General features: G+C 28.0%; 3 protein-coding genes across 10 annotated transcripts in view; all 3 read right to left on the reverse strand.

Moving 5' to 3' along the window:
* LOC126846921 (uncharacterized) overlaps positions 1-13,969 on the reverse strand; it is a 44,481-nt gene extending 30,512 nt beyond the window's left edge. The window contains exon 1 of the mRNA XM_050586805.1: positions 13,391-13,969. The gene's annotated coding sequence lies outside the window, so the exon portion shown is untranslated. The remainder of the gene's footprint in view (positions 1-13,390) is intronic.
* Positions 1,093-14,689, reverse strand: LOC126846919 (uncharacterized). 8 transcript variants are annotated; one of them, XM_050586790.1, is made up of 12 exons: positions 14,523-14,689; positions 13,976-13,993; positions 5,041-5,107; positions 4,947-4,976; positions 4,841-4,864; positions 4,472-4,522; positions 4,090-4,119; positions 3,976-4,005; positions 3,762-3,821; positions 3,002-3,040; positions 2,734-2,829; positions 1,093-1,504 (listed from the first exon to the last, which is right to left on the reverse strand). In XM_050586790.1, exons 3-12 carry the CDS (start codon positions 5,099-5,101, stop codon positions 1,317-1,319), a joined length of 609 nt encoding a protein of 202 aa, XP_050442747.1. In that variant the 5' UTR covers positions 5,102-5,107; positions 13,976-13,993; positions 14,523-14,689; the 3' UTR covers positions 1,093-1,316. The 8 variants fall into 8 exon arrangements, with proteins under 8 accessions (XP_050442747.1, XP_050442749.1, XP_050442746.1 ...); XM_050586787.1 differs by lacking the exons at positions 2,734-2,829; positions 3,002-3,040; positions 3,762-3,821; ... (4 more) ...; positions 4,947-4,976; positions 5,041-5,107 and adding exons at positions 10,880-10,975; positions 11,141-11,179; positions 11,906-11,965; ... (4 more) ...; positions 13,090-13,119; positions 13,184-13,250 and having other exon boundaries at positions 1,094-1,504; positions 14,523-14,671; XM_050586792.1 differs by lacking the exon at positions 13,976-13,993 and having other exon boundaries at positions 5,050-5,107.
* Positions 14,690-16,253: 1,564 nt separating this feature from the next.
* Positions 16,254-22,907, reverse strand: LOC126846918 (uncharacterized). Its single transcript, XM_050586785.1, has 12 exons — positions 22,795-22,907; positions 21,582-21,648; positions 21,488-21,517; positions 21,387-21,410; positions 21,016-21,066; positions 20,638-20,667; positions 20,520-20,549; positions 20,204-20,356; positions 19,989-20,015; positions 19,437-19,481; positions 19,168-19,263; positions 16,254-16,627 (listed from the first exon to the last, which is right to left on the reverse strand). The coding sequence occupies exons 2-12, from the start codon at positions 21,640-21,642 to the stop codon at positions 16,452-16,454; spliced, it is 723 nt and encodes a 240-aa protein (XP_050442742.1). The 5' UTR covers positions 21,643-21,648; positions 22,795-22,907; the 3' UTR covers positions 16,254-16,451.
* Between the last annotated feature and the right edge of the window lie 1,091 nt (positions 22,908-23,998).

Below are 23,998 nucleotides of genomic sequence, written 5' to 3' on the forward strand. Positions count from 1 at the left end.
TACATTATATTGTAGTAGCCCAAGTTTTTTAAGAGTTTCTTAATAAGTATACTATTTTTATTTGATGTGCATTATGACGTTTAATTATTATTTATTGTCATAAAAAATACAGTGATGTATTATTATTGTTATGTAGTACAGTAGGGTGTTGCAAGGTCACAGGTCAAAATGAATTATTTAGACTGAAAGTGATGGTATTACTTTAAAATAAACATTAATAGTACTACCGAACAAGATTTAATCATACAAGTACCGGATACTTTATATTTTAAAACAGTGTTTTTTTTTATTTCACAACCTAATACTATTATACCTACCTACTTTTAGGTGCTATTGTAAGTTTTAAGAACTGAAAATTAGAGTGAAGATAGGTTAAACATATGTCTATAAGTTTTGTAAAAAAAAAACATTCTAGTCAACACGTAAATTTTGAAGACTATTATATAGGTTAACATCTTGAAATTCAGTGTATGACTTGTTATATAATCACAAAACAAATAAACATACCAAATAAAAATAAACAAAACAATTAAAAAAGGTACAGTTAAACTCAACACGGTCCAAACCAAGCACAGTATAAACCAAACACAATTCAAACCAGCACAGTTAATTTATAGATATAACATTATCTGACTGATAAATGAGAAGATAATAAGGAGGAAATATGTACTGCATTATATAGAGTACCTACTTTATATTGTAATCGACCAAGTTCTTAAAGAGCAATTCGACATTTAATAATTAATTATTGTCATATAAAAGACAATGATGTATTGTTGTTGTTATTCAGTACAGTGTGGCGTTGCAAGGTTATAGGTCAAAATTAATTAGAGTGAATTAAGACTGAAAGTGATGATATTACTAAAAAATAAACGTTAATAATACTACCGAACAAGATTTAATCACACAAGTACCGGATACTTTATATTTTAAAACAGTTTTTTTTTTCTTTCACAACCTAATACATAATACCTATTATTTTTTGACAATCAGTGTAAACAGACTATGCCTGTAAATGCTATTTTCATGAACACTTCGATTACAACCTGTAGATATATAGGTAAAAAACAACTAATATGATTATAACCATAAGCAAAACTGTTTATTAAAAAAAAAAAACATTACATTTAAAAATTTAGGAGGAAAGTGCGGTTTGGAATAATTATTTTAATAGAATAACAATAGTGCTGTATAATTAGTAATGAATTATCTCTAACATTCCTGGTCTAAATTATAATAACTGAGAAGCAATTTTGAATACTTTTTACTATTAATGATTTATAATTTCTATTAACGACTACTTATGCAGTTATCTTTCATACTATCGCCCATTCAATATCGTTAAGAATAGTAGTTAGATGACAATATACTTGATCCGATGACGGCAAGGTGTCTCCCAATGCATATTCTTTTATATATCTATTTGGACTAATTAGACTTTTAACCAATCCTTTTAAACGACACATCATGTGTTTATTTTTGTAATCTTCATCATGCGTTCGATCTTAAAATAATATAAAAAAGGTTTATTTAAAAATTTGCCAAACTTAAGTTTCTAATTATTACATTTATTTAATGTGCAAAACACAACTACAGACATAACTAGTACACACATACTCTCAGTCAAAAAGTTTTTAAAATGCAGACAAAATGGATGTACACCCAATAATACTATTCATCAAAATTGTATAAAATACACTTAAAAAAAGCGAACCATGGTTTGTTTCATAATTAAATTTATTAAAAACAAAGCCTCTTATTTTCAATGGAAACCAGAATTTTTCCTAATGTTCAAGAAAATTAAAAAACAAGAACTAAATTAAACAATTAAACCGAATTACATTGCATGTGAACAGGCCCCCCACATGAATTTTTCAAGTACGGTACTGTATATGAATCCGAGCCCTTATTATACATTAGTATTTATAATAATTTTAATATAATTTCTAACATTTTATTTTTTATTTTTCATAAGGTACCTAAAATATTTGTTACACAGCTTATATTGCTTTTATACACCTGTAGAAAGTACCACAATATTACCGCCACAACTCGGGAGATTAACGGTTGGGGTAAAAACTAAAATGTATGCTATGATCGCGGGTTGTTTTGACTTAGGTCGTCGATAAAAGAATTATCATCTTCTAACGCCAAATATAGCACTACTAAGGCAGGCGGCTGACTTATTACTTTTATCGTCCCGGATTTTTTCCCCTTTTATTTTTTCCAAGAAATGCTTGCGCTGCACGCCCTACCCGCCTACCGTCCTACCGACGTCAAGTGGCCGATCTCATTAAACAAAAATAATTTACAATTAGATTGTTAAACAAAATTATGTATTATAAAAAGTATTATGTATTATAGTAAAAAATAAAAATATTAATATACCAATATTATATAAACATATAGTGACTGGGGTGGCACGCTCATTATATATTTCTAATTTAAATTAATAATACGTATATATTTTGTTTTTTCCCCGGGCCCCGGGACCCTAGTCTCACTGACCCCCCCTCCCTTGTTGGGGCCCTGCATGTGGATAAAGTAGTGTGCTTTGAGTTAACAGTAAAAACGTTGCGAAAAAATTTAGATATTATTTTTTTTATGTCAGTTAAAGTGCTGAGAACTTTTAAACTCATCCGAACCATTTTTTCTAGAATATGACTGATATATATATATATAATATTAATATAGATTAAACTATTACAATTGTCAATTCGATATAATATTTACTTGATTCTATAGTATGGAATAAACGTTGTGGAACGTCTGAAGTCAGATCTCTTCTCGTTTGTCCAAGTGTAATGAGGTTAGAGTTAGGTGGATCAACTGCAAAAAATAACAAATAACCGTCTAGACGACAAAATATTATACCTATAAAGCGACGGTGTATCGCTGGTAAATTTGCATAGAGTTATATCAATGCTGCAATTTTTTATATTTTTATATAATGTGTTTTTTGAGCTTTCTTTTTATGTTTTTTAATGGTTATAATAACTACCTTCTAGTGTACTACCCTCGGAGCTCGTTGCAGAATTATCTATAAAAAACAAATAGCATGAGTTCAGCTATAAAAAAAAAAATCCGAATAATAAAATTTGCATAAATAAAATTAAAAAATGATCGCCATAATTTAATGACAAATGTTGACACATTTTTAAAAAGTAGAACGTCAACGGATAACAAAAAGAAAATAATTTCGATTTTTAATATAATTTACTATCTGCTATTGGACGACGTATGCAGAGTGGGCATTTATTATTCGAATAACGGTTAATAACAATGTCATCCGAATAAAAACATTATTTTGATAAGAAATCTAAATAATGAGGGTGTATGTAAGACCTGATTGACGGTAAAAACTCATAAAGCTAGAACGGTTGTTTAGTCAAACATTTTTTAAGAAACAAGAAAAATTTTCAAAATATTTTCGAATAAATTACTGGCAATATTATTTGAATAAATAAAACATAGTAAAATATTCATTTATTTTTAGTACTTTTATCTTTATTTTATTTTTGTATGAAGTTATATACTATATACCTATATAACATTTATCTACAACTGAGTTTATGTAGACTTATTATTAAAAATAATAATAATTAAGCATTGGAATAATTATTTTTCAAACAATTATTAAAACTTTTAATAAAAAAATAATATAACTTCAAGATATTGAGCTCAAATCAAACTTTTATCGTTTTTTAGAAATAAATAACTATTATTTTTGAAATTGGTTGTTTACAAATTATTATACTTACCTACATGTGTTAGGGCGGCGGTTATTTCATTTTGCAAATCAGTTTCGATATCTAAGTATCCTAAATTTTATTAAAAAAAGTCATTAATTTTAATGTACATATTTTTTAAGAAAGAAATTATTATTTGATCAGTAAATTTATATAAATTATGCACATATGGACTATGTAAAGTACTATAAATGTTAAAGAGTAACTATATAAGAGTAATAATTACTCAGCAGTTCGTTTTCAATATTTGCCTTTTCTGAAATTAAAACGAATACATTTTGTATTTAATATTAAAGAACTCTGTGCAAATACGTGCATACATTTTAAGAAATATTATTACCCGGTACAACAAACATGATAACTAGTTCTTCTAAAATGTACATAAAATAAATGAATTAGTTACAGGATAGCAAAAAATCAATTTCAACTATCATTCAATAACATAACAACTATGATGTAAATTACTCGAATAGTACGTCATTTATTGTCTTTACATGTTAATCTGAGCCCACAAGCTAATGCCCCACGAAATTTTGAACAGTGATACCAACTTAATTCGGTTAAAGAAAATGAGATATTCGTTGTTGCCGCTTAAGCGACGATGCATCACTGATAAATTTGCGTACAAGTAAACCTTCGTTGAAGTTTATATATCACTTTCAAAAAACTGTTTTCTAAGCTTTATTAATTTTGTGTTACATAATAATAGTTATCGATAATACCCATCGATTGATTTTCACGAACAATTTTTCTAAGTACTTGGGGAAACACATCTGTAACAAATTAAATCGATTAAGACATAAAACAAGTTACACCATGTTTTAATTGTTGACCATTTAACATTTTTCACCCTAGATAAGCTAAATATTATCAATTTCTATAGCTAAGCGTGCTTTAAGTAAATTACAGAAAATGCTACATAAAGTATTTACAAAGTGATTAAAACACTGAAACTATACATTTTGTGCACTCTTCATCTGAACAGAATTTAGAAGCTATAATTATTAATTTATAAATAATCTGATATTCAGGAAAACTTGACAAAACAATAAACATTACGTGGCAGTATATTAATTTAAAATACATCTTACGTTCTGCATTCGCGATTATTATGTCTGTAATCAATTATTGAAAATAAGTATATATAAATATTAAAACATTTAGTTAAAATTTGTAAGACAAAAAAAAATTACTGACTTGTGCTATAGACCTTTTGCTCATAGGACACTGTAGGAAAGTTAGTCATTAAATTTTAATTACCTCGTGTGAAAATAAGTTCAATAAAAATTACTTGGGCGACCTGCTAAAACACTAACAAAGACCAGTGGTAGCAAAACACAAACACGTTTCATTTTTATCTGCAAAAAAATTTTAAACAAAAACACTTCTTTTTTAGACATTTATATTAGTTGTCAATTAATTATATAGGCTCTGATGCGGAACTAAGAAGGATTTTGTTATAAAATTATAACATGGTCTATGGGTTGGAAAACTCAACATGTCAATCGGATAAGTTTTTCTTGAACCAACCCGTTACAAACATTCTATTTTGACACTTATATCCATAACAATATAGATAAATTAATTACATCGTCAAATGTTGATTTTTTTTAAATTTTGGTAATCGAAGACTTAAATATCAAATTAAATCATTTACTATACAAATAAACTGTTTCACATCATCACTGTCAATGAGTTATTAATTATTTTTGCCCTAGTAATAGATCTGTTATCTACAGACTGTATGTAAAAGTACACAATATAATGCGTACATTCGCCATGATTCATCTTTTCATGTTTTAAATATACATTTGGATACGTTCAGGTTTACCTAAATCTTGTGTTTACACAAAAGCTACCGATACATTTATTATTACACTTTGAACTCGATGACAAAAAATGTGTAAGCTAAGCAATATGTAAAAAAAACATTTGTTCTAGTGTTATTTTTTTACAAAATTTGTATTCGCCGTAATGCCTATCTGTAACAATATGGTATTATCAAACAAGCAAATTCAAATGTTCAAAAACATAAATAAAAAAACACATCATTGGAAAAACAATACCGCAGCACTGCGTCAAAGCTAAAATACAATTATGCATGATATTACTTATCCCCTAAATAATTGAAATCACAACTGCTATGGTTTTACTTAACGATATTTTACATGAAGTTTATAAAGGGTTTTTAATTGAACGCGCACTGTATCTAATTAAAGAATATTTCATAGAAATCTGGAATTATTTTAATTATTTTAAATAAAGATACTTACAGAGCGGTAATAAAATTGAAAATTTTAAATGTATACATTCGATGGGCTTTTAATTTTTAAATAAATATCTGCTTTTTTACAAACATTTTGCGTTATGTTAATTTAAGTTGAAAAACATGCATATTTTTTTGGTTGTTTTTCCTGATTTTGTATGTAATATTTATGGATATTGGGCCAAATGAGGCACATTTTAGGTTCGATTTTGATCTATAGACATGCTACACGAATAGAATGGTGAATAGTTTCTGTAATATAGTCTTAAATAATATTAGCTAAGCGGTTAAAAATTTATTGCAAAACCAAGCACCAAAACTTAATAAAAAATGTATTAAATACTCACTAGCAACTTTTGAAGTTATGGTAAAACTCTTGTGAACACCTATGTTACAGCAACCGTTTAAAAGTGATTTTCTTGCGATTTGTTAACTAACAAAATTGTAAAATCTAACGAAGTTTTGCAGTATGCAAATATATTGTACGATGTTTACTTGTTTATATAAGTGTGAACCATATTTTAAACTGTTGTCTTTTTAATGCATTGGTTTTACAATCGAAGCGTTATCTAAGTTATATTTTAAAAGAATTCAATTTTTTTCTTCTTAGAATCCAATAAAATATCTTTAATGATAATTCAGAATTTAAATTGTAGTAAGCACAAAGGTTATATCATTTTCTGGTAAAAAAAAAATTTAACAAGATTGTGGGTTCATAAAAACGTTATAAAAAACAAGTTTAGTGGGGTCGGGGCATAGTGGGGACGGGAAGGTCACAGGTTTACAGAAATGTTTACAACAACAGTGTTGAATTTTGAAAGTGTTCACCCCTGAGCTTCTCGACAAAGCCAAATCATAGAGTTAAAAGTATAATAGCAAGAGATGTATCCATAGTGTTATTATTTAATGAACTGTTAATACATAAATACATTAATACTGATTAGTACATAATATTTTCTATCAATATTATATTGAAACTTTAGACGCGAAAGTAATTTTGGGCAATTTTGCCAAAAAGTAACATATGCCACAATAGGCCAGAGCAATTCTTTCACCTTTAGATATGTATTTTAATTATCTATCCGACTATTTATCAGGTTTTCAGCGCATTTTTGCGCAAAAGTCGAATTTTTTAAATTAGTCATTCTTTTACTCGAATTTTTTAAGAAAATCGAGCCAATTTGTTCGTTCGTTTCTGTAATTGATTTCTCTCTAATTTAGCTTTGATGCGGAGCTGAGGAGTAATTGTTCTCACAATGTGTTTTTATTTTTTTTTTATCTGGACCCACGATATTCTTAACTGATTCTCCGTGTAGCAACTCTATAGATCAGAGATCGTACCTGAAAGGTACTTTATTTGACCGAAAAATTAAAAATTTAACCCTTCCCCTTCAAAATCGAGAAAACCACCCAAAAATGTACACTCTTTTAAATTTAAGATTACTTATAGGGGAATATCAGTCAGTAGTAATACAGGTCAATGGCATATCTCTTAAAATATGATAGCTAAAATTTAGATGAGCACATAATTTAAAAACTGTTGTTACCAAAACCTTATATCAGATGTATCAAAATGATAAACAACTTTTTTCATACCAAAAAATAATAATCAATTTTTTTATCACTTTTGTTGTAATATTTTTCCACATTAAAACTCATCTCAAATTAGGCATTTCTAATTGTTTACGTTATTGACTGTTCCTAATATATCACAAACTGGCAAGGATTGCAATTATTTTCTTATAATATACCTAAATATTACAGCTTTTAATTAAATACATTAAAAATAGTCTGATAGGGGCAATACCAGTGAAAACTGATGGGGTAATTAACGGTCTAACATAACTTATGTAATAACCTTACCTAACTAATAATTCCTTTAAACATACAATGTCTTTAAACAATATTATTGTACAATATGTATGTACTGATATATTGGTTTCCGACTGGATTATTAAAGCCTAAACTGAGAAAAAAGATATTTTACGTCCTGTGCGACCTCGATGCCATTTTCGTGATCAGCGTGAAATTTCTGATAAGATAGGATAAGTTTCAAATTTGTTCAACCTAGATCGGCCATCTGTCCCACTGTGCGCCCCCACACTGTATATTTAGTGTACAGCATTATGGAATACATTATATTGTAGTAGCCCAAGTTTTTTAAGAGTTTCTTAATAAGTATACTATTTTTATTTGATGTGCATTATGACGTTTAATTATTATTTATTGTCATAAAAAATACAGTGATGTATTATTATTGTTATGTAGTACAGTAGGGTGTTGCAAGGTCACAGGTCAAAATGAATTATTTACACTGAAAGTGATGGTATTACTTTAAAATAAACATTAATAGTACTACCGAACAAGATTTAATCATACAAGTACCGGATACTTTATATTTTAAAACAGTGTTTTTTTTTACTTCACAACCTAATACTATTATACCTACCTACTTTTAGGTGCTATTGTAAGTTTTAAGAACTGAAAATTAGAGTGAAGATAGGTTTAACATAGTTCTATAAGTTGTGTAAAAAAAAAACATTCTAGTCAACACGTAAATTTTGAAGACTTTTATATAGGTTTAACATCTTGAAATTCAGTGTATGACTTGTTATATAATCACAAAACAAATAAACATACCAAATAAAAATAAACAAAACAATTAAAAAAGGTACAGTTAAACTCAACACGGTCCAAACCAAGCACAGTATAAACCAAACACAATTCAAACCAGCACGGTTAATTTATAGATATAACATTATCTGACTGATAAATGAGAAGATAATAAGGAGGATAATTAGGTACTGCATTATATAGAGTACCTACTTTATATTGTAATCGACCAAGTTCTTAAAGAGCAATTCGACATTTAATAATTAATTATTGTCATATAAAAGACAATGATGTATTGTTGTTGTTATTCAGTACAGTGGGGTGTTGCAAGGTTATAGGTCAAAATTAATTAGAGTGAATTAAGACTGAAAGTGATGATATTACTTAAAAATAAACTTTAATAATACTACCGAACAAGATTTAATCATACAAGTACCGGATACTTTATATTTTAAACCAGTTTTTTTTTTCTTTCACAACCTAATACATTATACCTATTATTTTTTGACAATCAGTGTAAACAGACTCATGCCTGTAAATGCTATTTTCATGATCACTTCGAATACAACCTGTAGATATATAGGTAAAAAACAACTAATATGATTATAACCATAAGCAAAACTGTTTATTAAAAAAAAAAACATTACATTTAAAAATTTAGGAGGAAAGTGCGGTTTGGAATAATTATTTTAATAGAATAACAATAGTGCTGTATAATTAGTAATGAATTATCTCTAACATTCCTGGTCTAAATTATAATAACTGAGAAGCAATTTTGAATACTTTTTACTATTAATGATTTATAATTTCTATTAACGACTACTTATGCAGTTATCTTTCATACTATCGCCCATTCAATATCGTTAAGAATAGTAGTTAGATGACAATATACTTGATCCGATGACGGCAAGGTGTCTCCCAATGCATATTCTTTTATATATCTATTTGGACTAATTAGACTTTTAACCAATCCTTTTAAACGACACATCATGTGTTTATTATTGTAATCTTCATCCGCTGGATCTTAAAATAATATAAAAAAGGTTTATTTAAAAATTTGCCAAACTTAAGTTTCTAATTATTACATTTATTTAATGTGCAAAACACAACTACAGACATAACTAGTACACACATACTCTCAGTCAAAAAGTTTTTAAAATGCAGACAAAATGGATGTACACCCAATAATACTATTCATCAAAATTGTATAAAATACACTTAAAAAAAGCGAACCATGGTTTGTTTCATAATTAAATTTATTAAAAACAAAGCCTCTTATTTTCAATGGAAACCAGAATTTTTCCTAATGTTCAAGAAAATTAAAGAACAAGAACTAAATTAAACAATTAAACCGAATTACATTGCATGTGAACAGGCCCCCCACATGAATTTTTCAAGTACGGTACTGTATATGAATCCGAGCCCTTATTATACATTAGTATTTATAATAATTTTAATATAATTTCTAACATTTTATTTTTTATTTTTCATAAGGTACCTAAAATATTTGTTACACAGCTTATATTGCTTTTATACACCTGTAGAAAGTACCACAATATTACCGCCACAACTCGGGAGATTAACGGTTGGGGTAAAAACTAAAATGTATGCTATGATCGCGGGTTGTTTTGACTTAGGTCGTCGATAAAAGAATTATCATCTTCTAACGCCAAATATAGCACTACTAAGGCAGGCGGCTGACTTATTACTTTTATCGTCCCGGATTTTTTCCCCTTTTATTTTTTCCAAGAAATGCTTGCGCTGCACGCCCTACCCGCCTACCGTCCTACCGACGTCAAGTGGCCGATCTCATTAAACAAAAATAATTTACAATTAGATTGTTAAACAAAATTATGTATTATAAAAAGTATTATGTATTATAGTAAAAAATAAAAATATTTATATACCAATATTATATAAACATATAGTGACTGGGGTGGCACGCTCATTATATATTTCTAATTTAAATTAATAATACGTATATATTTTGTTTTTTCCTCGGGCCCCGGGACCCTAGTACTCACTGACCCCCCCCCCCCATTGTTGGGGCCCTGCATGTGAATAAAGTAGTGTGCTTTGGGTTAACAGTAAAAACGTTGCGAAAAAATTTAGATATTATTTTTTTTATGTCAGTTAAAGTGCTGAGAACTTTTAAACTCATCCGAACCATTTTTTCTAGAATATGACTGATATATATATAATATTACTATAGATTAAACTATTACAATTGTCAATTCGATATAATATTTACTTGATTCTATAGTATCGAATAAACGTTGTGGAATGTCTGAAGTCAGATATCTTCTCGTTTGTCCAAGTGTAATGAGATTGGAGTTAGGTGGATCAACTGCAAAAAATAACAAATAACCGTCTAGACGACAAAATATTATACCTATAAAGCGACGGTGTATCGCTGGTAAATTTGCATAGAGTTATATCAATGCTGCAATTTTTTTATATACTGTGTTTTCTGAGCTTTCTTTTTATATTTTTTAATGATTATAATAACTACCTGTTAGTGGATTACCCTCGGAGCTCGTTGCAGAATTATCTATAAAAAACAAATAGCATGAGTTCAGCTATAAAAAAAAAAACTCCGAATAATAAAATCGGCATAAATAATAAATATTAAAAAATGATCGCCATAATTTAATGATAAATGTTGACACATTCTTAAAAAGTAGAACACCAACGGATAACAGCAAGAAAATAATGTCGATTTTTAATATAATTTACTATCTGCTATTGGACGACGTATGCAGAGTGGGCATTTTTTATTCGAACAACGGTTAATAACAATGTCATCCGAATAAAAACATTAGTTTGATAAAAAATCTAAATAATGAGGGTGTATGTAAGACCTGATTAACGGTAAAAACTCATAAAGCTAGAACGGTTGTTTAGTCAAACATTTTTCAAGAAACAAGAAAAACTTTCAAAATATTTTCGAATAAATTACTGGCAATATTATTTGAATAAATAACACATAGTAAAATATTCATTTATTTTTAGTACTTTTATCTTTATTTTATTTTTGTATGAAGTTATATACTATATAACTGTATAACATTTATCTACAACTGAGTTTATGTAGACTTATTATTAAAAATAATAATAATTAAGCATTGGAATAATTATTTTTCAAACAATTATCAAAACTTTTAATAAAAAAATAATATAACTTCAAGATATTGAGCTCAAATCAAACTTTTATCGTTTTTTAGAAATAAATAACTATTATTTTTGAAATTGGTTATTTACAAATTATTATACTTACCTACATGTGTTAGGGCGGCGGTTATATCATTTTGCAGATCAGTTTCGTTATCTAAGTATTCTAAATTTTATTAAAAAAAGTCATTCATTTTAATGGACATATTTTTTAAGAAAGAAATTATTATTTGATTAGTATATTTATATAAATTATGCACATATGGACTATGTAATGTACTATAAATGTTGAAGAGTAACTATATAAGAGTAATAATTACTCAGCAGTTCGTTTTCAATATTTGCCTTTTCTGAAATTAAAACGAATACATTTTGTAATTAATATTAAACAACTATTTGCAAATACGAGCTTACATTTTAAGAAATATTATTATTACCCGGTACAACAAACATGATAACTAGTTCTTCTAAAATGTACATAAAATAAATGAATTAGTTACAGGATAGCAAATAATCAATTTCAACTATCATTCAATAACATAACAACTATGTTGGAAATTACTCGAATAGTACGTTATTCATTGTCTTTACATGTTAATCTGAGCCCACAAGCTAATGCCCCACGAAATTTTGAACAGTGATACCAACTTAATTCGGTAAAAAAAAGATATTCGTTGTTGCCGCTTAAGCGACGATGCATCACTGATAAATTTGCGCACAAGTAAATCTATGTTGAAGTTTGTATATCACTTTCAAAAAACTGTTTTCTAAGCTTCATTAATTTTGTGTTATATAATAATAGTTATCGATAATACCTATCGATTGATTTTCACGAACAATTTTTCTAATTACTTGGGGAAACACATCTGTAACAAATTAAATCGATTGAGACATAAAACAAGTTACACCATGTTTTAATTGTTGACCATTTAACATTTTTTACCCTAGATAAGCTAAATATTATCAATTTCTATAGCTAAGCGTGCTTTAAGTAAATTACAGAAAATGCTACACTAAGTATTTACAAAGTGATTAAAACACTGAAACTATACATTTTGTGCACTCTTCGTCTGAACAGAATTTAGAAGCTATAATTATTAATTTATAAATCATCTGATATTCAGGAAAACTTGACAAAACAATAAACATTACGTGGCAGTATATTAATTTAAAATACATCTTACGTTCTGCACTCGCGATTATTATGTCTGTAATCAATTATTTAAAATAAGTATATATAAATATTAAAACATTTAGTTAAAATTTGTATGATAAAAAAAAATTACTGACTTGTGCTATAGACCTTTTGCTCATAGGACACTGTAGGAAAGTTAGTCATTAAATTTTAATTACCTCGTGTGAAAATAAGTTGAATAAAAATTACTTGGGCGACCTGCTAAAACACTAACAAAGACCAGTGGTAGCAAAACACAAACACGTTTCATTTTTATCTGCAAAAAAATTATAAACAAAAACACTTCTTTTTTAGACATTTATATTAGTTGTTAATTAATTATATAGGCTCTGATCCGGAACTAAGAAGGATTTTGTTATAAAATTATAATATGTTCTATGGGTTGGAAAACTCAACATGTCAATCGGATAAGTTTTTCTTGAACCAACCCGTTACAAACATTCTATTTTGACACTTATATCCATAACAATATAGATGAATTGATTACAGTGTCACATGTTGTTTTTTTTATAATTTTAGTAAATCGAAGATTAGCCCTCTTCTATAAAACAAAATCAAATTAAATCATTTACTATACAAATAAACTGTTTCACATCATCACTGTCAATGAGTTATTATTCATTTTGACAGTAGTAATACATCTGTTAACTACAGACTGTATGTAAAAGTACACAATATAATGTGTACATTCGCCATGATTCATCTTTTCATGTTTTAAATATACATTTGGATACGTTCAGGTTTACCTAAATCTTGTGTTTACACAAAAGCTACCGATACATTTATTATTACACTTTGAACTCGATGACAAAAAATGTGTAAGCTAAGCAATATGTAAAAAAAACATTTGTTCTAGTGTTATTTTTTTACAAAATTTGTATTCGCCGTAATGCCTATCTGTAACAATATGGTATTATCAAACAAGCAAATTCAAATGTTCAAAAACACAAATAAAAAAACACATCATTGGAAAAACAATACCTCAGCACTGCGTCAAAGCTAAAATAAAATTATGCATGATATTACTTATCCCCTAAATAATTGAAATCACAACTGCTATGGTTTTACTTAACGATATTTTACATGAAGTTTATAAAGGGTTTTTAATTGAACGCGCACTGTATCTAATTAAAGAATATTTCATAGAAATCTGGAATTATTTTAATTATTTTAAATAAAGATACTTACAGAGCGGTAATAAAATTGAAAATTTTAAATGTATACATTCGATGGGCTTTTAATTTTTAAATAAATATCTGCTTTTTTACAAACATTTTGCGTTATGTTAATTTAAGTTGAAAAACATGCATATTTTTTTGGTTGTTTTTCCTGATTTTGTATGTAATATTTATGGATATTGGGCCAAATGAGGCACATTTTAGGTTCGATTTTGATCTATAGACATGCTACACGAATAGAATGGTGAATAGTTTCTGTAATATAGTCTTAAATAATATTAGCTAAGCGGTTAAAAATTTATTGCAAAACCAAGCACCAAAACTTAATAAAAAATGTATTAAATACTCACTAGCAACTTTTGAAGTTATGGTAAAACTCTTGTGAACACCTATGTTACAGCAACCGTTTAAAAGTGATTTTCTTGCGATTTGTTAACTAACAAAATTGTAAAATCTAACGACGTTTTGCAGTATGCAAATATATTGTACGATGTTTACTTGTTTATATAAGTGTGAAACATATTTTAAACTGTTGTCTTTTTAATGCAATGGTTTTACAATCGAAGCGTTATCTAAGTTATATTTTAAAAGAATTCAATTTTTTTCCTCTTAGAATCCAAATAAAATATCTTTAATGATAATTCAGAGTTTAAATTGTAGTAAGCACAAAGGTTATATCATTTTCTGGTACAATAAAAGTTTAAAAAATCAGTAAAGTGGGGTCGGGGCATAGTGGGGACGGGAAGGTCACAGGTTTACAGAAATGTTTACAACAACAGTGTTAAATTTTGAAAGTGTTCACCCTCTGGGCTTCTCGACAAAGCCAAATCATAGAGTTAAAAGTATAATAGCAAGAGATGTATCCATAATGTTATTATTTAATGAACTGTTAATACATAAATACATTAATACTGATTAGTACGTAATATTTTCTATCAATATTATATTGAAACTTTAGACGCGAAAGCAATTTTGGGCAATTTTTCAAAAAAGTAACATATGGCCACAATAGGCCAGAGCAATTCTTTCACCATTAGATAGGTATTTTAATTCTGTATCAGACTATGTATCAGGTTTTCAGCGCATTTTTGCGCAAAAGTCGAATTTTTTTAAATTAGTCATTCTTTTACTCGGATTTTTTAAGAAAATCGAGCCAATTTGTTCGTCCGTTTCTGTAATTTATTTCTCTCTAATTTAGCTTTGATGCGGAGCTGAGGAGTTATTGTTCTCACAATGTGTTTTTATTTTTTTTTATCTAGACCTACGATATCCTGAACGTAAATTGAAATTAAATTTATTAAAGACAAAGCCTCTTATATTCAATGGAAACCGGAGTTTTGCCTTATGTTCAAGAAAATTAAAGAACAAGAACTAAATTAAACAATTAAACCGAATTACATTGCCTTTGAATAAAGTAGTGTGCTTTGAGTTAACAATAAAAATATAATATCAAGAGATGTATCCATAATGTTATTATTTAATGAACTGTTAATACATAAATACATTAATACTGATTAGTACATAATATTTTCTATCAATATTTTATTGAAACTTTAGACGCGAAAGCAAATTTTGCCAATTTTTATTTCTCGGAATTTCCACCGTGCGTCCCCATACTGATTATGTAGTGTACTGCATTATGGAATACTTTATATTGTAGTCGCCCAAGTTTTTAAAGAGTTTCTTTATAGGTACATAATTTTTATTTCATGTGCATTATGACGTTTAATTATTATTTAATGTCATATAAAATACAGTGATGTATTGTTGTTGTTATGTAGTATAGTGTGGTGTTGCAAAGTCACACGGCAAAATGAGTTATTTAGACTGAAAGTGATGATATTACTTTAAAATAAACTTTAATAATACTACCGAACAAGATTTAATCATACAAGTACCGGATACTTTATATTTTAAACCAGTGTTTTTTTCTTTCACAACCTAATACTATTATACCTATATATTATTTTTTGACAATCAGTATAAACAGATCATGCCTGTAAATACTATTTTCATTATCACTTCGAATACAACCTGTAGGAATATAGGTAAAAAACAACTAATATGATTATAACCATAAGCAAAACTGTTTATTAAAAAAAAAACACATTACATTTAAAAATTTTAGGAGGAAAGTGCGGTTTGGAATAATTATTTTAATAGAATAACAATAGTGCTGTATAATTTGTAATGTATTATCTCTGAGATTCCTTGTCTAAAATATAATAACTGAGAAGCAACTTTGAATACTTTTTACTATTAATGATGTTTACTTTCTGTTAACGTATATTTGCCGAAACTGCCACAACACTGTCTTCTATAGAAGTTAGCTGACAAACATTACCAGTCAATGTAGATTTTATTATGTATGGATCTGGCCAAAGATTCATAGTATGAGCCAATGCTACTAAACGACATATCATGGGTTTATTCTTGATATCTTTATCCACTCGATCTTAAAATATAAAAAAGGTTCATTTAAAATTTTTTCCAAAATTAACTTTCTAGTTACTACATTTTATTTAATGTGCAAAACGTAACTAGTGCACATACATAAGTGTAGTATACAGATTGTCCGTATTGTACAGCTATGTTACTCTCAGTCAACAATTTTATAACTGAGCGCACGGCAGTGCGCCGGCCAAGTTCCAGCAATGCCAGTGTATCTTTACACGAACCAATTCACCCGGTATTTCTAACTCTCATATCTCTGCTACTTCTTAAGATAGTCTTTTGAAATTCGCTTAGATAGTTTAAGACACTGTGTAATATTGAGACCTTAATGTTTAGGTGTTTTAAAATGGGAGGATTTCAAAATTTTAATTTTTGTTACTGACCCACTGACTCACTCATCATCAAAATTATAAGACACTTCCCGTGTAGGTAGAAACGTGAAATTTGGCACAAAGGTGGGTCTCATAGTGTAAGTAAAGGGAAAAATATGAAAATTGCAATTTTCTCAAAATTAATGCGCTAGGTGGGGATTAATGACCTTTGCCGCGCTACAGCCGGTACAGGGCGCTGTTGATGCCCACGTCATTCGTGTTCACGTGCATGGCAGTGTAGCAGTATTCTTTGTTCCTGTTACGCGTGTCACGTGGTCTATTATAAAGTGTAATTGTACACCTAAACGTTTAGGTTTCGTTTATAATACTAAACTAGATTCATAGTGGCTACTTGTATAAATGTATAGCTTCACTACAAAGTGAAATATATATATATATATATATATACAGGGTGATCCAACTAACGTAAGACACTCATTTTCCCTGAAAATATAAATATTTTGAAAACAATTTTTTTCCTAAACTCTTAGGTACATATTTTACTACATTTTTTAATATTTTAAAACATTTTATCGCCAATCCTTATAAGCCAAAAAAGGGGATTTTTGGTTTTTTTAAATGGCAACATATGTTTTTAATTACATAAATTTGTAGACAAAAAATTTAAAAATGTGTTAGCATTAAATTTTTTTATTTTTATTAAACTGTTCATTAGTTATGACTTTGTTAAGATACTACATTTCCTCTTAATAATAATCATATTTCTTCGGTTTGTCCAAAACCGGTAGCACATCAAATTCATATTTATGTTCGCATTGTCCAATTGGCGATAACATTCTAACAACTAGGAATTCACTATAAAAGATTTTGAAATAGACAAAGGTTCTTATCTACAGATTACTTAGATTATAGGTTATTTATTATATCTGATTATGGTACAGAGTACGGTAACATGCCAAATTATTTGTACGCAATGTAATAAAACTACTCGTCTTTGTAGTAACGATTGAAAATATTAAGAAATACAGTCAAAAAATCAAATCTTTATAAAGTCATCAAAAATGAAAAATAAATGAAAATTCAAAACTCAAACGCTAACATAATTTTTAATTTTTTGTCTACAAACTTATGTAATTAAAAACATATGTTGCCATTAAAAAAAAAACAAAAATCCCCCATTTTGGCTTATAAGGATTGGTGATAAAAATTTTCAAAATATTGAAAAATGTAGTAAAATATGTACCTAAAAGTTTAGGGAAAAAATTGTTTTCAAAATATTTATATTTTTAGAGAAAATGAGTGTCTTACGTTAGTTGGATCACCCTGTATATATATACAGGGTGTAATGTAAAGTTCTACCGAGCTTCAAATGAGACATCCAGGATGCTCTTAGGGTACAATAAATGGTGTTAATTTTTTTTTTAATTTTAAAATTATTTGAAATAGAACTCGTATCTCATTAAAAAATTGTCTTACGAAAAAAATTATTTTAGATTTAAAATCGGGAGAAAAAATCTGGCCATACATACGTCCACAGGGTGGCCGGCATGTGACTAAAATCAACATTTGGCATGCGACACATAGTTTAATATAAAATAATTCTAAGGACGCCTCTGAATTGAGAATAAAATGCTAACTGATAATAATGTGTCACTTGCCATATGTTGGTTTCGGTCACATGCCGGCCACTCAGTGGCCACTCGACGGACGCAAATGTGGCCAGATACCAAAAAACCATGTCACAAATCAATTCAACAAGATTTTTTCTCTCGGTTTCAAATCTGAAATCTTTTTTTTAGTAAGACATTTTTATAATGATATACGAGTTCTATTTTAAATAATTTAAAAAAAAAAAAAAAAAATGAATACCATTTATTGCACCCATAGAGCATCCTGAATGTCTCATTTGAAGTTCGGTAGAACTTTACATTACACCCTGTATATATATATACATATCTACGTAGTTATTATCTACATTGCGGCTAGGCTGTTTTATGCCTCATTCAGAAACTGTTGTTAACAAGTGTTAAGCAATACAAATAACAAAGCTGTGTTGCTCATAAAAGTAGGAGTAAAGTGAGGTTATGAACTAAAGAAATAGCAGACTTGGCCACAAGTAGATATTACTACTTAGATAGGCTGACATTTTTGGGAGGGGGTCTGGAACTTAGCCTTTTTTCACTGTTAGGTTTTTGTTGGTAATATTTACTCGATGACATAGTATCGATTAAAAACTGCGGAACTTTTGAAGTTAGTAATCTTCGCTCCTCTGCAAGTTTTGAGAGCTCGGAGTCAGGTTGAACATCTGCAAAAAATAATAAATAACCGTGTTGGCGACAAAATATTATACATACAAAGCGACAGTATATCGCTGGTAAATTTGCATAGAGGTATATCACGCTGCATTTTTTCTATCGCTTTCAATACTGTGTTTTATGAGCTTTCTTTTTATGTTTTGTATGATTATATAACAACTACCTGCTAGTGGATAACCCACGAGGCTCCATGCAGAACTAAGTGTATCTAGAAAAACAAATAATAAGTTCGAAAATAAAATGAATAATAACTAATTTATTTGAATAATCTTTTTATTCGATTAAATCTAAGACGATTTCTTCGAATACCAATATTAACCGAATAAAAAAAATTATTCAGATAAGAAATTATCTAAATAATGCGTATATATGTAAGACTTGATTGACGGTCAAAACTCAAAAAGCTAAGACGGTCGTCAAGTCAAAAATCTTTGTACACATTTTTCAAGAAATAAGACAAATTTTCAAAATTCAACATTCGAATAAATTACTGATAAAATTATTTGAATAAATAAAACATGGGGAAATATTCATCTATTTTTAGCACTTTTATCTTTATTTTATTTTTGTAAGAAGTTATTAAGGACCTATAAATATTAGCACAAATATTATTTCAAATTTATAATATTATTTTAATGGCATAACATTATAAATGTATAATTATTAAGTTACACAATTATGGCTATTTACGACCAACAAATAAATGGTTAATTACCTCCCATTGTTTTAACAGGAATGGTATCTGTAACAAAAATATGAAATAATTAAACAGTAAATAAAAACAGTAATAAGTAAAAAAAGTAATTTTTTAGTAAAAAAATTATAATATAACTTAAAGACTTTGAACTCGAATCGAATTTTCATCGTTTTTGTTTAAAAATAAATAACTATTATTTTTGAAAATGTTTATTTACAAATTATTATACTTGCCTAAAAAATTAGTTTTAGGTATACTAGGTATATATGACGTTACATCAGGTATATAGGAATTTACACCAGGTATAGATATACTAGGTATATAGGACGTTGGTGTTAGGGCGGCGGTAATTTCTTTTTGTAGTTCAGCTTCGTATTCTAAATGTTCTAAATTAAAAAAAAAAAATAATTTATTTTAATGTTCATATTTTTTTAAGATAGAAATTAATATATTAGTATATAATAAAACTAGATTTGTATAATTTATTCACATATGGCTATGTAAAGCACTATAAATATAAAAGAGTAACTATATAAGAGTAATAATTACTTTTCAAATCGTTTTCAATGTCTGCCCTATCTGGAATTAAAACGAATACATGATGTATTTCATATTAAACAACTATGTGCAAATACATTTTAATAAAAATTATTTTAACTATTATTACCCGGTACAGCAAACATCATAACTAGTTTTTCTAAAATTTACATAAAATAAATTGATTAGTTACAGGAGAGCAAAAAATCAATTTCAACTATCATTCAATAACATAACAACTATGTTGTAAATTACTCGAATAGTACGTCATGTATTGACTTTACATGGTTATCTGAGCCCGCAAACTAATTCCCTACGAAATTTCGAACAGTTCTACCAACTTAATTCGGCTAAAAAAATGAGACATTCGTTGTTGCCGCTTAAGCGACGATGCATCACTGATAAATTTGCGTACTAGTAAATCTATGTTGAAGTTTGTATATCACTTTCAAAAAACTGTTTTCTAAGCTTTATTAATTTTGAGTTATATAATAATAGTTATAACTACCCATCGATTCATTTTCACGAGCAATTTTTCTAAGTACTTCATGCATCACAGCTGAAACAAATAAAAAATGGATTGACACATAAAACAAGTTACACCATGTTTTAAGTGTGGACCATTTAACATTTTTCACCCTAGATAAGCTAAATATTATCAATTTCTATAGCTAAGCGTGCTTTAAGTAAATTACAGAAAATGCTACATAAAGTATTTACAAAGTGATTAAAACACCGAAACTATACATTTTGTGCACTCTTCATCTGAACAGAATTTAGAAGCTATAATTATTAATTTATAAATCATCTGATATTCAGGAAAACTTGACAAAACAATAAGTATTACGTGTTAGTATATTAATTTAAAATACTTCTTACGTTCTGCACTCGCGATTATTTTGTCTGTAATAAATTATTTAAAATAAGTATATACAAACATAAAAACATAGTTAAATTTGTATGATAAAAAAAATACTGACTTGTTTTGGAAACCTGCTCCTTATAGGTCACTGTAAAAAAGTTAGTCATTGAATTTTAATTATCTTGTGTGAAAATAAATGAAATAATAGTTACTTAGATTATCTGCTAAAACACTAACAAAGACGAGTGGTATCAAAAAACAAAAATGATTCATTTTTATCTGCAAAAAAGTATAAACATAAAAGCTTTTTGTTTTAGACATTTTATTAGTTGACAATTAATTATAAATACACTCGGTAAACTAGGTATCAACTATATTCATCATGTCTTATGTTTTATAAAATGTTACACATAAAATAATAATATGCCTGCACTTAGATTAGGTACAATAAGTACATAAAAAAAGACATTTGGATACTTTTAGTTTTAGTTAAATTTGTTATTTTTTGTTTTTTAACAAAAATGTATTCGCTATAATACCTATTTGTAACAATATGGTAGCAGAATTCAAACGTTCAAAAACACAAATAAAAAAAAATATCATTGTAAAAACAAGACCTCACTTCCGCATCAAAGCTAAAATACAATTATGCATGATATTACTTAGCCCCTAAATAATTGATATCACAACTGCTATGGTTTTACTTTGAACACGATGACAAAAAATGTGTTAACTAAGCAATATGTAAAAAACAACGCGCAATATGTATGTGAAAAAAACATTTGTTTAAGTGTTATTTTTTTACAAAATTTGCATTCGCTGTAATGCTTATTTGTAACAATATGGTATTATCAAGCAAGCAAATTCAAATGTTCAAAAACACAAATAAAAAAACACATCATTGGAAAAACAATATCTCAGCTCCGCGTCAAAGCTAAAATACAATTATGCATGACATTACTTAGCCCCTAAATAATTGATATCACAACTGCTATGGTTTTACTTAACGATATTTTACATGAAGTTTATAAAGGGTTTTTAATTGAACGCGCACTGTATCAAACTAAAGAATAATTCATAGAAATCTGGAATTTTTTTGATTGTTTTAAATAATGATACTTACAGAGCGGTAATAAAATTGAAAATTTAAAATGTATACATTTAAAGGGCTTTTAAATTTATAAAAAATATCTGCTTTTCCTAATTTGGAATGTGAACTTTTTAGATATTGGGCCAAATGAGGCAAAATTTAGATTCGATTTCTGGTCTATAGACATGCTACGCGAAAACGGTGTACAATTTCTATAATATATTCTTAAATGAAATCAGCCAGCGGGTAAAAATGTATTGCAAATCCAAGCACCAAAATAAAAAATAAATTAAATTTTAGAAAAACTTAATAAAAATGTTTTTGTTAATACTCACTAGCGATTTTTGAAGTTATGGTAAAACTCTTATGAACGTCTATGTCACAGCAACCGGTTTAAAGTGATTTTCTGGCGATTCGTTAACTAACAAGACAATAAAATCTAACGAAGTTTTGCAGAATGCAAATATATTGTATGACGTTTACTTGTTTATATAAGTGTGAAACATAGTTTAAACCATTGTATTTTTCAAATATTGGGTTTACAATCGTTCGTAGTAGTAATGTTTGTATTACAACATTTTGATAAATGGATTATGTATGTCATTTAAACGATAAAATAGCTAACCTATTTTATATGTTTTAAAAAAATTCGATTTTTTCCCTCTTATATTCCAAATAATATATCTTTAATGATAATTCAGAGTTAAAATTGTAGTTACTAGTAAACACAAAGGTTTTATCATATTCTGATATAATAAAAATGAAAAATGTAAATTTTCTTCGTTACAAGGAAAACAATTGAATTATGGATATGTTTTTGGATATGTCCTAAGATAGTAATGATGAGAGATCATTTTAGGTTGTAATTTCTTAATAACCGCGTTCGAAGAAAATGGTACTACTATTATGAACACAAGTGTGCAGCGTGAAAGAAGTTATACTATCATATTATATGAATTATGATCACAACAGATCTCCAATTAAAAAAAATACTGTAGGTGTTTATTGTGTTGCCTGACCGACTATATACACGGAGCAAAACATATGCAACCGTATATTTCTAACACAATATTATAAAACATTTTATGTTTTCAAGTAGCTGTAGATTCTTTAATGTCTCAATAAACTATTTGTTGCACTGCCAGAACTACTTGTGCATAATAAAAGGGACAACAGTCAACAACTCACAGACACAGGGTTTTTAATACATTCAGGATCACATAGAATGCACACAACCTCTGGCTCGCCTCCTTGATATTTCACAAGGACAAAAAAAAACGCATACTTTGGGATTTTGCTAAACACTTTGGCTCAAGAAACGTGCATCTTTTGTTGTCCTATTATTATTGGACGACATATTGTTATTATGTGTTTAGTAATTCGCGTTTAATGTATATTGCCGTATCACAATAGTTAATCCGCTCGCTGGATAATTGTTTTCCATCTCCATCAAAATAGATCACTTCAAGTAGTTACGGTAGGTATTAAGGTCTGATCAAATCTACAAGCGTGAACACGTTTATTTTTGTACACATACAA

The sequence above is a fragment of the Adelges cooleyi genome, unplaced genomic scaffold (assembly GCF_023614345.1).
Source record: "Adelges cooleyi isolate 19-005CV unplaced genomic scaffold, UGA_ACOO_1.1 ACOO_flye_CR_arks_rails_tigmint_CR_PRNA_9, whole genome shotgun sequence".
Taxonomy (NCBI): domain Eukaryota; kingdom Metazoa; phylum Arthropoda; class Insecta; order Hemiptera; family Adelgidae; genus Adelges; species Adelges cooleyi.

Bases quoted from the DNA above. Each gene is read 5' to 3' on its own strand.
- LOC126846918 (XM_050586785.1), bottom strand. From the start codon at position 21,642: ATGAATCATTTTTGTTTTTTGATACCACTCGTCTTTGTTAGTGTTTTA. The intron at 21,411-21,487 runs GTCAGTATTTTT...AATTTATTACAG, and splicing joins GGAGCAGGTTTCCAAAACAA to ACAAAATAATCGCGAGTGCA. The intron at 20,357-20,519 runs GTAATTATTACT...TTTTTAATTTAG, and splicing joins CATTGAAAACGATTTGAAAA to AACATTTAGAATACGAAGCT.
- LOC126846919 (XM_050586789.1), bottom strand. From the start codon at position 5,101: ATGAAACGTGTTTGTGTTTTGCTACCACTGGTCTTTGTTAGTGTTTTA. The intron at 4,865-4,946 runs GTCAGTAATTTT...AATTGATTACAG, and splicing joins GCAAAAGGTCTATAGCACAA to ACATAATAATCGCGAATGCA. The intron at 1,505-2,733 runs GTAAATATTATA...TATTATTTTAAG, and splicing joins ATTCCATACTATAGAATCAA to ATCGAACGCATGATGAAGAT.